The sequence below is a fragment of the Oncorhynchus mykiss genome, chromosome 8 (assembly GCF_057628025.1).
Source record: "Oncorhynchus mykiss isolate SJ-2025 chromosome 8, ASM5762802v1, whole genome shotgun sequence".
Classification (NCBI taxonomy): Eukaryota; Metazoa; Chordata; class Actinopteri; order Salmoniformes; family Salmonidae; genus Oncorhynchus; species Oncorhynchus mykiss.
In genome coordinates, this window is record NC_143029.1 from 25,854,860 (window position 1) to 25,869,590 (window position 14,731).

Below are 14,731 nucleotides of genomic sequence, written 5' to 3' on the forward strand. Positions count from 1 at the left end.
CTCCTACAACAGGTAATAATGGAGAAAGATATATCTGATGAATTGTATTAAGAGCCATAGCACCTTTATTGTTGTGTCATGTTTTGTCATCTTGATGGATCTAAATCTATTTAATATTAGCAAGTTAATGACTGACATTGTTCATTTTCAGTTCCAACAGTACCACCGACTCTCTATGAGTACATGATTGAAATTGAACTGAACACCACAGACGTTACAGTGATAGATCAACTGAGAGCCATTCTGAGAAATGCTATTTACCCTGTCAGAATCAATAATCTGAATCAAATCACTGGTGTTAACATGTCTACAGGTAAGACTTCAATGTGCAAGTTATTCTTTTTAATTGCTTACATACCGATTAAGTGTCATTTTGATTTCTTAATCTACTCTCATGTCCTCAGTTTGCTTCCCAAATGCTACTGGATTCCAGTGCAGATGTGAGGACCAGTATCGTTGGTCATGTGACCAGTGTGTCTCTTTTGGGAATTGTGATGACATCACATCTGACACGTGTGGATGTATCAATGCCATTCCTACAGATGGACAGTACTGCCAGTCTGTTCTCCACCAAAGTAAGAACCAACATCCTCACACATTTGACATTTGTTAACATTTTCTAATATGTGTAAATAACCAGTATTCTATTTTCTTCACCTTAAAGACTTTACAGCATGTCCAACAACAACAGCCTCTCCGACAACAGGTACCTTAAGAAATACCTACTGAAAAACATGACATAGTTTTTGCAATCCTTAGAATATTACTGTTGTCATGTCTATCGATAACCTACAGTAGGCTACATTTCATGCTATTCAAGTCATAGTTTTATCATTTACAGTTGACCCCACAACAGCACTAATCACAGTAACCAGTGAGGGCTGTCCAATGAGATACAGAAGTTCATCCCACAACACAGCTCATCACAATAACCAGCAAATGCAATCAAGTACCTGTGAATAGAGTTTGTTCTGAACTCACCACACATTTGTCACAATCTTTCTGTCTCTCTGTCACTCTCTCACTCTGCTTTAGACTCTACAACACCTGAGGCCAGCACTACAGAACAAATAACCACAGTTGATAACACAACACAACTGACCACAGTTACCAGTAAATACAATCAAGTACTAGTGAAAATAATTTGTTCTGAAATTCAGGTCTTCACACGTTTGTCACAATATCTCTCTCTCTCCCTCGCTTTCTCGTTGTCTGTCTGTCTGTCTGTCTGTCTGTCTGTCTGTCTGTCTGTCTCTCTCTCTCTCTCTCTCTCTATCACTCTCTCTCTCTCTCTCTCTCTCTCTCTCTCTCTCTCTCTCTCTCTCTCTCTCTCTCTCTCTCTCTCTCTCTGTCTGTCTGTCTGTCTGTCTCTCTCTATCTCTCTCTCTGTCTCTCTCTCTCTCTAATTTAGACTCTACAACACCTGAGGCCAGCACTACAGAACAAATAACCACAGTTGATAACACAACACAACTGATCACAGTTACCAGTAAGTATCATCAAGTTCTGGAGAACAAAATGTGTGTTTCTCCCCTAATGTAGACTCTACAACATCTACACCCACAACAGAACAAATTACTACAGCTGACCCCACAATACATCTGACCACAGTTGTCAGTAAATACAATCAAGTACTAGTTAAAATAATTTGTTCTTAAAATTCAGGTCTTCACATGTTTGTCACATCCCTCCCTCCCTCCCCCCCTCCCTCCCTCCCTCCCTCCCTCCCTCCCTCCCTCCCTCCCTCCCTCCCTCCCTCCCTCCCTCCCTCCCCGTCTGTCTGTCTGTCTGTCTGTCTGTCTGTCTGTCTGTCTCTCTCTCTCTCTCTCTCTCTCTCTCTCTCTCTCTCTGCTTTAGACTCTACAACACCTGAGGCCAGCACTACAGAACAAATAACTACAGTTGATAACACAACACAACTGATCACAGTTACCAGTAAGTATCATCAAGTTCTGGAGAACAAAATGTGTGTTTCACCCCTAATGTAGACTCTACAACATCTACACCCACAACAGAACAAAGTACTACAGCTGACCCCACAACACAACTGATCACAGTTACCAGTAAATACAATCAAGTACTAGTTAAAATAATTTGTTCTTAAATTCAGGTCTTCACATGTTTGTCACATCCCTCCCTCCCTCCCTCCCTCCCTCCCTCCCTCCCTCCCTCCCTCCCTCCCTCCCTCCCTCCCTCCCTCCCTCACTCCCTCCCTGTCTGTCTGTCTGTCTGTCTGTCTGTCTGTCTGTCTGTCTCTCTCTCTCTCTCTCTCTCTCTCTCTCTCTCTCTCGCTCTCTAATTTAGACTCTACAACACCTGAGGCCAGCACTACAGAACAAATAACCACAGTTGATAACACAACACAACTGATCACAGTTACCAGTAAGTATCATCAAGTTCTGGAGAACAAAATGTGTGTTTCACCCCTAATGTAGACTCTACAACATCTTTACCCACAACAGAACAAAGTACTACAGCTGACCCCACAACACAACTGATCACAGTTACCAGTAAATACAATCAAGTACTAGTTAAAATAATTTGTTCTTAAATTCAGGTCTTCACATGTTTGTCACATCCCTCCCTCCCTCCCTCCCTCTCTCCCTCCCTCCCTCCCTCCCTCCCTCCCTCCCTCCCTCCCTCCCTCCCTCCCTCCCTCCCTCCCTCCCTCCCTCCCTCCCTCCCTCCCTCCCTCCCTCCCTCCCTCCCTCCCTCCCTCTCTGTCTGTCTGTCTGTCTGTCTGTCTGTCTGTCTGTCTGTCTGTCTGTCTGTCTGTCTGTCTGTCTGTCTGTCTGTCTGTCTGTCTCTCTCTATCTCTCTCTCTGTCTCTCTCTCTCTCTAATTTAGACTCTACAACACCTGAGGCCAGCACTACAGAACAAATAACCACAGTTGATAACACAACACAATTGATCACAGTTACCAGTAAGTATCATCAAGTTCTGGAGAACAAAATGTGTGTTTCACCCCTAATGTAGACTCTACAACATCTTTATCCACAACAGAACAAATTACTACAGCTGACCCCACAACACAACTGATCACAGTTACCAGTAAATACAATCAAGTACTAGTTAAAATAATTTGTTCTTAAATTCAGGTCTTCACATGTTTGTCACATCCCTCCCTCCCTCTCTCCCTCCCTCCCTCCCTCCCTCCCTCCCTCCCTCCCTCCCTCCCTCCCTCCCTCCCTCCCTCCCTCCCTCCCTCCCTCCCTCCCTCCCTCCCTCCCTCCCTCCCTCCCTCCCTCCCTCCCTCTCTGTCTGTCTGTCTGTCTCTCTCTATCTCTCTCTCTGTCTCTCTCTCTCTCTAATTTAGACTCTACAACACCTGAGGCCAGCACTACAGAACAAATAACCACAGTTGATAACACAACACAATTGATCACAGTTACCAGTAAGTATCATCAAGTTCTGGAGAACAAAATGTGTGTTTCACCCCTAATGTAGACTCTACAACATCTTTATCCACAACAGAACAAATTACTACAGCTGACCCCACAACACAACTGATCACAGTTACCAGTAAATACAATCAAGTACTAGTTAAAATAATTTGTTCTTAAATTCAGGTCTTCACATGTTTGTCACATCCCTCCCTCCCTCCCTCCCTCCCTCCCTCCCTCCCTCCCTCCCTCCCTCCCTCCCTCCCTCCCTCACTCTCTGTCTGTCTGTCTGTCTCTCTCTATCTCTCTCTCTGTCTCTCTCTCTCTCTAATTTAGACTCTACAACACCTGAGGCCAGCACTACAGAACAAATAACCACAGTTGATAACACAACACAACTGATCACAGTTACCAGTAAGTATCATCAAGTTCTGGAGAACAAAATGTGTGTTTCTCCCCTAATGTAGACTCTACAACATCTACACCCACAACAGAACAAATAACTACAGCTGAGCCCACAATACATCTGACCACAGTTGTCAGTAAATACAATCAAGTACTAGTTAAAATAATTTGTTCTTAAAATTCAGGTCTTCACATGTTTGTCACATCCCCCCCCCCCTCCCTCCCCCCTCCCTCCCTCCCTCCCTCCCTCCCCGTCTGTCTGTCTGTCTGTCTGTCTCTCTCTCTCTCTCTCTCTCTCTGCTTTAGACTCTACAACACCTGAGGCCAGCACTACAGAACAAATAACTACAGTTGATAACACAACACAACTGATCACAGTTACCAGTAAGTATCATCAAGTTCTGGAGAACAAAATGTGTGTTTCACCCCTAATGTAGACTCTACAACATCTGCACCCACAACAGAACAAAGTACTACAGCTGACCCCACAACACAACTGATCACAGTTACCAGTAAATACAATCAAGTACTAGTTAAAATAATTTGTTCTTAAATTCAGGTCTTCACATGTTTGTCACATCCCTCCCTCCCTCCCTCCCTCCCTCCCTCCCTCCCTCCCTCCCTGTCTGTCTGTCTGTCTGTCTGTCTGTCTGTCTGTCTGTCTGTCTGTCTCTCTCTCTCTCTCTCTCTCTCTCTCTCTCTCTCTCTCTCTCTCTCTGCTTTAGACTCTACAACACCTGAGGCCAGCACTACAGAACAAATAACTACAGTTGATAACACAACACAACTGATCACAGTTACCAGTAAGTATCATCAAGTTCTGGAGAACAAAATGTGTGTTTCACCCCTAATGTAGACTCTACAACATCTTTACCCACAACAGAACAAAGTACTACAGCTGACCCCACAACACAATTGATCACAGTTACTAGTAAATACAATCAAGTACTAGTTACAATAATTTGTTCTTAAATTCAGGTCTTCACATGTTTGTCACATCCCTCCCTCCCTCCCTCCCTCCCTCCCTCCCTCCCTCCCTCCCTCCCTCCCTCCCTCCCTCCCTCTCTCTCCCACTCCCTCCCTCCCTCCCTCCCTCCCTCCCTCCCTCCCTCCCTCCCTGTCTGTCTGTCTGTCTGTCTGTCTCTCTCTCTCTCTCTCTCTCTCTCTCTCTCTCTCTCTCTCTCTAATTTAGACTCTACAACACCTGAGGCCAGCACTACAGAACAAATAACCACTGTTGATAACACAACACAACTGATCACAGTTACCAGTAAGTATCATCAAGTTCTGGATAACAAAATGTGTGTTTCTCCCCTAATCTAGACTCTACAACATCTGCACCCACAACAGAACAAATTACTACAGCTGACCCCACAACACAACTGACCACAGTTGTCAGTAAATACAATCAAGTACTAGTTAAAATAATTTGTTCTTAAATTCAGGACTTCACATGTTTGTCACATCCCTCCCTCCCTCCCTCCCTCCCTCCCTCCCTCCCTCCCTCCCTCCCTCCCTCCCTCCCTCCCTCCCTCCCTCCCTCCCTGTCTGTCTGTCTGTCTGTCTGTCTGTCTGTCTGTCTGTCTGTCTCTCTCTCTCTCTCTCTCTCTCTCTCTCTCTCTCTCTCTCTCTCTCTCTCTCTGCTTTAGACTCTACAACACCTGAGGCCAGCACTACAGAACAAATAACTACAGTTGATAACACAACACAACTGATCACAGTTACCAGTAAGTATCATCAAGTACTAGTGAAAATAATTTGTTCTGAAATTCAGGTCTTCACATGTTTGTCATCTCTCTCTCTCTCTCTCTCTCTCTCTCTCTCTCTCTCTCTCCCTCCCTCCCTCACTGTCTGTCTGTCTGTCTGTCTGTCTGTCTGTCTGTCTGTCTGTCTGTCTGTCTGTCTGTCTGTCTGTCTGTCTGTCTGTATGTCTGTCTGTCTCTCTGTCTCTCTGTCTCTCTCTGTCTCTCTGTCTCTCTCTCTCTCTCTCTCTCTCTCTCTCTCTCTCTCTCTCTCTCTCTCTCTCTCTCTCTCTCTAATTTAGACTCTACGACACCTGAGGCCAGCACTACAGAACAAATTACCAAAGTTACCAGTAAGTTCCATCAAGTTCTGGAGAACAAAACTTGTCTGAAGCAGAGTTCACTACCAAACGATCTGACATTCAATCACCATGTTTCTTCCCTTCTGTAGACTCTACAACAACTCCACCCACAACAGGACAAAGTACTACAGCTGACCCCACAACACAACTGACCACAGTTACCAGTATGACTGCAAACATATTTTAGTTCAGAACAAAATGGCATTTTTGTTGTCACTATCTGTCACAACAGAACTGACCACAGTGACAAGTGCTTTTAAAGGCCATCAAATACTACTGAGTCATTATGAGTTTCTGTTAATCTACTTCTTTAGTTTATCACTATGTTTCTCCTCTCTTGGTAGACTTTACTACACCTGCAGCTACAACAAATCAGACCACTACAGTTGACCCCACAACACAACCGACCACAGACACGAGTAAGTGTCATCAACTTCTGTATAACAAAACCTGTCTGAAGCAGACTTCACCAAACAGACCTAACAACCTGTTACTTCTCTGCTGTAGACTCTACTGCACCCACAAATACATTAACTACTGAATCAACACCAGCATTAAGTACAAAAACAACACCACCAACTGTGATAATACCACCACCAACCACAATTGCAAAACCTGCTGGTGTGTGTAAGAATAGAGGATGTTTCTGAAGACTTCTAAATGAATCCTGACCACATTCACCAGTAGGTGAACCATAGTTCACCAAACAGATCTAACAATGTAACAGTCTGTCACTACTGTATATAACCGCTTTGCTGTAGCCTCTGCAACACTTTAGCCCACAACAGAACAGAGAACAACCACCACAGGTAGCACAGGTGTTGTTCTGTGATCCCACCTCCAGTTTTGTACTGTAGCTTTCACTTACTACTAAGCCATGTGTCTCTCCCAACAGGAACTACAGTAACTACTGAACCACCACCAGCAACTACAAAAACGACACCACCAACAACAATACCACCACCAACAACAATACCACCAACAACACCACCAACAACAGTACCACCACCAACAACAATACCACCACCAACACCACCAACACCACCAACAACAACACCACCATCAACTACAAAACCAGCTGGTATGTGTAAGAATAGAAGATGTTTCTGAACACTGCTGAATGAATCCTGATTATGCCATGAAAAATCATGAATCAATCATGAACCTTGATGGGTGAGAAGGTTACAGAGGCTACAACAAAACATGTTAACCTCTCACCATTAGCAATAGCATTTTTGGGGTGTATGATGTGCCTCTGTTAATTTCTCAGTCATTATTATTCACGATTCATTCACATTTATCCATAATCATGGTAGCATCCACATTCATGTAGAAGTGTTCAGAGACATCTTCTATTCTTACTTACAATAAAAGGGTCTCCAAAATGACACAATGCATTATTCACCATTCAGTTCCTATAGGGAAAAATATCATCTGATCATCATTATGCAAATGCATTCAATGAGTTTGTTGAGTCACAAGCTTGATTTAGTCGTTGAGTGCAAGGAATATGAGAACAAATACTACACTTGTGACTACTTTACTAAACCATAAGTACATGTTTCTTATGACTTTCTCAAATGTGGGGACAAGATACATAAAGTGCTTTAATTTCTTTATTTTTTAATATTTTTTAATTTTTCATTTTTATAAAAAACAAAAATGGTATTTCATGGTATCAGTCAGTTCAGTTGAGTCAGACTCATCACTGCAACTCCCGTACGGACTCGTTCGAGGCGAAGGTCAAGAGCTGTGCGTCCTCCGAAACACAACCCAACCAAGCCGTACTGCCTCTGGACACAATGCCCACTTAACCCGGAAGCCAGCCGCACCAATGTGTTGGAGGAAACACTGTACACCTGGCGACCGTGTCAGCGTGCATTGTGCCCGGCCAGCCACAGGAGTCTCTAGTACGCGATGGGACAAGGACATCCCTGCCGGCCAAACCTTCCCCTAACCCGGAAGACGCTGGGACAATTGTGCGCCGCCCCATGGGTCTTCCGGTCGCGGCCGGCTGTGACAGAGCCTGGACTCGAACCCAAAATCTCTAATCTCAGGGCCACTCGGGAGGCCCTGTGCTTTAATTTCTAAACAGTAAAACAGACATGTATGAAAATACCCTCAAATAACAGGACACATTCTGTACTGTTGCCTCATATGAAACATTTGATCTCAATTCCAAAAGGCTGGAGTATAAAACCAAATGTAACACTTTATCTCCACTGTCCAAATCCATATGGAGGGGAGTGAATAATAGGATACACAGTATAGGTAGCAACAATGCCATTCCATTTAAGCACGCTTGTCATTCTTCTTCTTTTGTTTCAGATATTCTGTTGCTGGCGATGTCCTTCAAAATGAATGAAGAGTTCACCAACGACCTAAATGATAAAAATAGTGTCAAATACAAAAAGTACAAAGACGATATTGAACCAGTTGTAAGTACATGACTCAAGCTATTGTTGGCCCAAGTAAATAATCAAATGCATTAAATAACTATTCCTCCAATTATCTAGCCAGGGTACATTTTCAGTGTAATGATTATGAACGCTTCGGATGTACACTATATATACAAAAGTATGTGGAAACCCCTTCAAATGATTGGATTCGGCTATTTCAATCACACCCGTTACTGACAGGTGTATAAAACCAAGCCATGCGCAATGCTAAGCATCGGCTGGAGTGGCGTAAAGCTCACCGCCATTGGACTCTGGAGCAGTGGAAATGCGTTCTCTGGAGTGATGGAGCACGCTTCACCATCTGGCAGTCTGGCAAACTAATCAGGAGAACGCTACCTGCCCAAATGCATAGTTCCAACTGTAAAGTTTGGTGGAGGGGGAATAATGTCTGGGGCTGTTTTTCATGGTTCAGGCTCCTTAGCTCCAGTGAAGGGAAATCTTAACGCTACAGCGTACAATGACATTCTAGATGATTCTGTGCTTCCAACATTGTGGAAACAGTTTGGGGAAGGCCCTGACCTCAACCCCATCGAACACCTTTGGGATGAATTGGAACGCCAACTGTGAGCCAGGCCTAATTGCTCAACATCACCTCACTATTGCTCTTGTGGCTGAAAGGAATCAAGTCCCCACAGCAATGTTCCAACATCTAGTGTAAAGCCTTCCAGAAGAGTGGCTGTTATAGCAGCAAAGGGGGGACCAACTCTATAGTTCGACGAGCAGGTTTACACATACTTTTGGTCATGTAGTGCATTGGAAATATTGCCAAAAAATTTTTTTACATGATCAATGTCATTATCTCACACAGATCCAGGCCCAGTATAGGAAGAACATGCCAGGGTTTATTTCAGCAGCATTGACAAGTTTCAGGTAGGTATCTACTGTTGTTATGGAAGTAAGCTGTTTCCATTCAACATGTATTTATTTCTGTATTCTCTCTTTGGTTCCTGTTAACAGCCGTGGAAGTGTTATAGCCAACTTTGATGTTAAGACCACAGCTGCAGACCCCACTGCAATTAACAAAGCTAATGCTGGACTTGCAACATCACTTCCAGCTGTTTATCAAGTTGACATTAGCTCTTTCAATATCATTTATAGCAGTAAGTCCTTAAAAACGTTCTCAAATCACATTATTGCAAATTCTTATGACCAAATAAAAGATGCTTTAAATATCGGTCTAAAAAACTGTTGACCACGAATGTCTCAATCTTTTCCAAGGTAGCACAGTATTACGTTATAAACCAACTACCATTTACACTGATGGCACCATGACTCTGGAGTGTGGACCACCTCCTGATACTGTAAAGATGGGAACCATTAAAAGCGTTGAGTGGAAACGAAAGGGAAGAGTTTTAACATCGACTGGAAGGTTCACCATCAATACAGATGATTTTGCATCAAAAAAGACAACACTTGGTATCAAAAATGTAATTGCTGATGATAAAGGTAAGTTAAAGAGTGTATTTTTTACGCTTTTTTAAAATACAATTAAACTACCCTGGCTGGAAAGCAGGAGTCTATAATCTAAATATTATCAATTGTGTCATGACAATTTTATTATATTTTTTTAATCACTGTTACATTTTGGTTTCTATAACATTGAAATCTCAAAACCCAGAGCATACCCACCCAAAGTTAAAGATATTGTCCAGATATTGTTTCTTGACTCAACAATGTCAATATTGTTTCATCCCAGGGGAATATGAATGCACTCTGAAGAGTGACGAAATCTATTTCTACCAAATGGGTCAAATTGACATCAAAGATGCTCCCATTATTCAAACGAAGACAGAAATCAATACCAAATGTGTGCCGGGGAATAATCAGCCATTGGAGTGTTGTGTGCAGACTCCCTATAAACTAATGTGGAAAGAAGGCAATGTAGTATTGCTCACAAGTAAGTGTTTGTTGAAAATCAGACTTCCTTTTCAATATGACAAGAGACCAAATAAATAAACGCATAAACCATGTTATCTATATTATAACCATCTGACCTTTTTTTTACATGTATCATTTATAGATGAGACTTCTGACAATTGCATTCAATATAAATATCAAATTCAAAACTGTGATGTATCATCCAAAGTTGTCAAATTAACATGCCAAGTGAAAGACCCAACAGGATATGAAAAGACTACAAAATTGACTATTTTCGTAGGAGGTAAGTACCGTATTTTCTGTCTTTGAATACAGTATTTGCTGTTTCAAATTTCTAAAAAAATAAATAATGTTTTCTAGTTGAAATTTGCAACAATCTGGAATATGGTAGTGGCCAAGAGAAAGACACATCAGTGGCACCATGTAAGAAAGGTGAGGATGGAATAAAGACAGCGATTTGTAAAAGTGGACTTTGGATACCTCAGACTGACACTTGTGTCTTGACTGCAATCAATGAGCTACTGACCTCATCTCAGGTAATACTTTTTAATAACACCTACCATGACTGGTAAACCCTAGCAATCGTTGTCTTAACTGTATTTATAATTTGGAGCATGATTTTCTGTTGTTGTTATCCATTTGAAGGAAAACTCATTTGTATGATTTGAGAGTTTTGTAAGCAATTGTGATATTTATTTATTTTCAAACATGTTTCTCTTAGATGTCCTAAATGTAAGTGTATGACATTCAGGATATTTGCTAAGTATAATCATATCTTCCTCTGCAGGACTTGAAAGAGGCAACAGTTGAAGAATTTTTAACAAAACTGAATAATACCGCTGTTGATCTAAAAGAGAAAATCGTCAGTTCAAGTGCAACTATTTCGACCATTGTTGATATTCTGAGAATTGTTGCAAGCGTTTCAAAGAATATCAGCCAGTCTGAGATAAAGGTATGTTGAAAACAAACAAAACAAGCACAGATAAACTGTAGAGATCAGTGCAAGAGAAACAAAAATATACAGTATATCAGTTCACTTGGTTTTAGTATACTTTGAATGCATGAAGTTTGGAAATAAGTTAATGCTTTAAATAAAGTAAAACTAATGAAATAGACTTAAGATTATTGATAGTGGTGAGATGAGCATGTTTTGCTTTGAAAAAGAATAACGAAAGTATTAACATTAAGTTTGGACCTAACTCAGATTTCTCATTGACTCCCAGAACATTCTAGAAACAGTGAATGTCCTAGTTTCTGATGAAGCAAAAGAATCCTGGGTCTTTCTCAATGCCGACCAAAATAAGAACACCAGCTCTAGTTTACTGGGCTCCATGGAATTTTTTGCAGGTTCTCTCCCAACGACGTCCTTTAATGTGACAACAAAACTAATTCAGTTAAACCAAGACACATTTGACAACTCATTCAGCACAAACTTAAATTCAAGTGTGTTAATAGAGATTCCAGAGACTAATTCCAAACACCTCACCATCACCACTCTAACGTTCCACACCCTCAGAAATGTGTTACCTGCCAGGAACGGCAGCAACCAAAGTGCCAATGACAACACCATCAATGGTGTTGTAGTGATGGTGAAGTTGAATGGAACGACTAAAAATGTCTCATTGAGCTTCGACAAGTTTAACAAGTCGCTCACATTCAATCCTCAGTGTGTTTTCTGGAACTTCAGCCTTTTTAACAGCCTTGGAGGATGGGATGACACAGGATGTAAACTGAAGTCTAATGAGAAGGGCAAGGTCACCTGTCACTGTAACCATCTGACCTCCTTCTCCATTTTGATGTCAACTTCCATTCCGAAAGAGATTCAAGATGCTTTGGATATAATCACTTATGTTGGAGTTGGCATATCGATGGGTAGCTTAGTAATTTGTCTCATCATTGAGGCTTGTGTATGGAAGGCCATGACCAGAAACAACACCTCTTACATGCGCCATGTCTCCATTGTGAACATCGCTGTGTCTCTCCTGATTGCCGACATTTGGTTCATTATTGGTGCATCAATATCAAAAAATACCCTTGAAAACCCAGGCGAAGACACCAGAACACCTATACCGGCATGTACTGCAGCTACGTTTTTCATTCACTTTTTCTACCTTGCTCTGTTCTTTTGGATGCTGATCTCAGGCCTTCTCCTTTTCTACCGGACCATCTTGGTTTTCTCCCATATGTCAAAATCAACTATGCTGGCGATTGGCTTCTCAGTAGGCTATGGGGCACCTCTTATCATTGCTGTTGTTACTGTGGCAGCAACAGCTCCTAGTGGTGGATACATCAAGGAAAACCAGGCATGTTGGCTCAACTGGGACAAGACAATGGCTCTCCTTGCTTTTGTGATCCCTGCCCTGACCATAGTGGTCATCAACTTTTTGATCCTGATTGTGGTTCTGTACAAAATGCTGAGGAGAGGGGTGGGGGATGCTACCCAGCCAGATGAGAGAAATGCTGTTGTGGTCATTGCCAGGTGTCTGGCCATTCTGACTCCATTCTTTGGCCTTACCTGGGGACTGGGAGTAGGAACCATGATTGATCCAACAAATAAGGGAATCCATGTTGTATTTGCCCTCTTCAATTCACTACAGGTAACTAAATACATTGGTGCATTATTTTCCATAATAGTGCCATACACTGAAATCTTCATTTCATTTTTATTTTCCAACTGAAAGTTGCAAGTAATGAGTTCTGATGTAAAATGTCAACATGTTTACAACTACATTTGTTTTCATGATGTCGGACAACATTGGCAACATTGTATGATGTACATTAATCTTTCATCTTTCTTGAAAAGGGTTTCTTTGTTTTGGTGTTTGGAACACTTTTAGACGGCAAGGTATGTGTCTGAAAAGTCATACATTTTTTGTTTATACCCTTTTTAAGAGCATTTAAGAGTGTTGTGATTTTTTTATGAAATGGTCCTGTGCTTTCAGATCCGGTCAGCTATAGTAGGAACGTTCTCTTCCATCCTCCCAGGCTCTGACCGTACGAGGGTAAGTACATCTCTTCCCACCGTTTCTTCTATATTTACCTCAAATGATTCATGTTAATTACATGTGTACTATGTGCACTGATGATCCTTGTATTTAGACATGTTTTGCAATTTCAGAATGCTCAAGGTAAACCATGAGTTTAATGGGCTGCTTGTGGCCTTCCTCGTAGATTCAGTTCTCTCTGATAAGACTTACTACTGTATCAGCGAACATTGATTGCCCAATGAGTGTATATCATTTCTTTTGTCCATTCCAGAGTACCAGTGGTGGCGCGGCAACATCATCAACCAGTGCATTAAACTTCATCCGAAGAAGGATAAGGAGGAGTAAGCTCACCATTTTTTTTTTTTTTTTGAATTTTGAAATGATCACAGTTCTTTAAATATTTGGTTTCTTAAATAATCACCCTGCCTTGCTTTCTATAACAAACCAACTGTTTGACTTCTCTTGCTTTGACAGATGTCTACAATGTTTCGGAAGTTGCAAATTCTTCCAACAGCACTGGTGCTACAGAGTCTTTCATCAACACCTAAAAGTACCCAATGGTCATACTTGAGTTAAAGTATAGATACCTTACTATGAAGTTACTCAGGTAAAAGTCACTCAGTGAAAAACTACTTGAGTAAATTGATTTGTTTTTAAATATACTTAAGTATCAAAAGTAAATGTAATTGATAAAAATATACGTAAGTATCAAAAGTAAAAGTATAAATAATTTAAAATTCTTTCTTTTAAGCAAAGCAGATGGCACCATTTTATTGTTTTTAAAATGTATGTTTAGCCAAGAATTATAGCCTTTGACCTGGACCTGCCATAAAACATGGCTTGGTCCAACACACAATGAATCTATTGATGTGAAGATTTGTGGACTTTTCTGGAATAATGTTGTGAGTTCTACAGTGCCTTGCAAAATGATTCATCCTCATTTCCTATTTTGTTGCATTAAAACCTGTAATTTAAATAGATTTTTATTTGGATTTCATGCAATGGACATACAAAATAATCAAAATTGGTGAAATGAAATTTAAAAAATAACTTGTTTAAAAAAATTAAAAATATTATAACACGGAAAAGTGGTGTGTGCATATGTATTCACCCCCTTTGCTGTGAAGTCCCCAAATAAGATCTTGTGCAACCAATTACCTTCATAACTCACATAATTTGTTAAATGAAGTCCACCTGTGTGCAATCTAAGTGTCACATGATCTGTCACATGACCTCAGTATATATACACCTGTTCTGAATGGTCCCAAAGTCTGCAACACCACTAAGCAAGGGGCACCACCAAGCAAGCGGAACCATGAAGACCAAGGAGCTCTCCAAACAGGTCAGGGACAAAGTTGTGGAGAAGTACAAATCATGGTTGGGTTATACAAAATATCAGAACATTTGAACATCCCACAGAGCACCATTAAATCCATTATTAAAAAATTTAAAGAATATGGCACCATAACAAACCTATCTAGAAGAAAAAGAAACGCACACCTATTTAGGCAAG

At 41.2% G+C, this 14,731-nt stretch overlaps 1 protein-coding gene across 1 annotated transcript in view; it reads left to right on the forward strand.

Annotated features, from left to right (window-relative positions):
• The window catches only part of LOC149981470 (uncharacterized), a 33,772-nt gene extending 19,466 nt beyond the window's left edge, over positions 1 to 14,306 (forward strand). The window contains exons 33-62 of the mRNA XM_090183042.1: positions 390 to 575; positions 665 to 706; positions 1,036 to 1,113; positions 1,412 to 1,489; positions 1,858 to 1,935; positions 2,305 to 2,382; positions 2,848 to 2,925; positions 3,319 to 3,396; positions 3,722 to 3,799; positions 4,097 to 4,174; positions 4,516 to 4,593; positions 4,983 to 5,060; positions 5,440 to 5,517; positions 5,835 to 5,885; positions 5,984 to 6,058; positions 6,239 to 6,313; positions 6,790 to 6,975; positions 8,223 to 8,332; positions 9,162 to 9,223; positions 9,311 to 9,453; positions 9,572 to 9,799; positions 10,050 to 10,250; positions 10,374 to 10,514; positions 10,592 to 10,767; positions 11,019 to 11,183; positions 11,455 to 12,828; positions 13,035 to 13,076; positions 13,174 to 13,233; positions 13,490 to 13,559; positions 13,693 to 14,306. Of these exons, the coding sequence (XP_090039168.1) occupies positions 390 to 575; positions 665 to 706; positions 1,036 to 1,113; positions 1,412 to 1,489; positions 1,858 to 1,935; positions 2,305 to 2,382; positions 2,848 to 2,925; positions 3,319 to 3,396; positions 3,722 to 3,799; positions 4,097 to 4,174; positions 4,516 to 4,593; positions 4,983 to 5,060; positions 5,440 to 5,517; positions 5,835 to 5,885; positions 5,984 to 6,058; positions 6,239 to 6,313; positions 6,790 to 6,975; positions 8,223 to 8,332; positions 9,162 to 9,223; positions 9,311 to 9,453; positions 9,572 to 9,799; positions 10,050 to 10,250; positions 10,374 to 10,514; positions 10,592 to 10,767; positions 11,019 to 11,183; positions 11,455 to 12,828; positions 13,035 to 13,076; positions 13,174 to 13,233; positions 13,490 to 13,559; positions 13,693 to 13,766 (4,319 nt within the window). The 3' untranslated portion in view covers positions 13,767 to 14,306. The remainder of the gene's footprint in view (positions 1 to 389; positions 576 to 664; positions 707 to 1,035; positions 1,114 to 1,411; positions 1,490 to 1,857; positions 1,936 to 2,304; positions 2,383 to 2,847; positions 2,926 to 3,318; positions 3,397 to 3,721; positions 3,800 to 4,096; positions 4,175 to 4,515; positions 4,594 to 4,982; positions 5,061 to 5,439; positions 5,518 to 5,834; positions 5,886 to 5,983; positions 6,059 to 6,238; positions 6,314 to 6,789; positions 6,976 to 8,222; positions 8,333 to 9,161; positions 9,224 to 9,310; positions 9,454 to 9,571; positions 9,800 to 10,049; positions 10,251 to 10,373; positions 10,515 to 10,591; positions 10,768 to 11,018; positions 11,184 to 11,454; positions 12,829 to 13,034; positions 13,077 to 13,173; positions 13,234 to 13,489; positions 13,560 to 13,692) is intronic.
• The last annotated feature ends 425 nt before the right edge of the window (positions 14,307 to 14,731 follow it).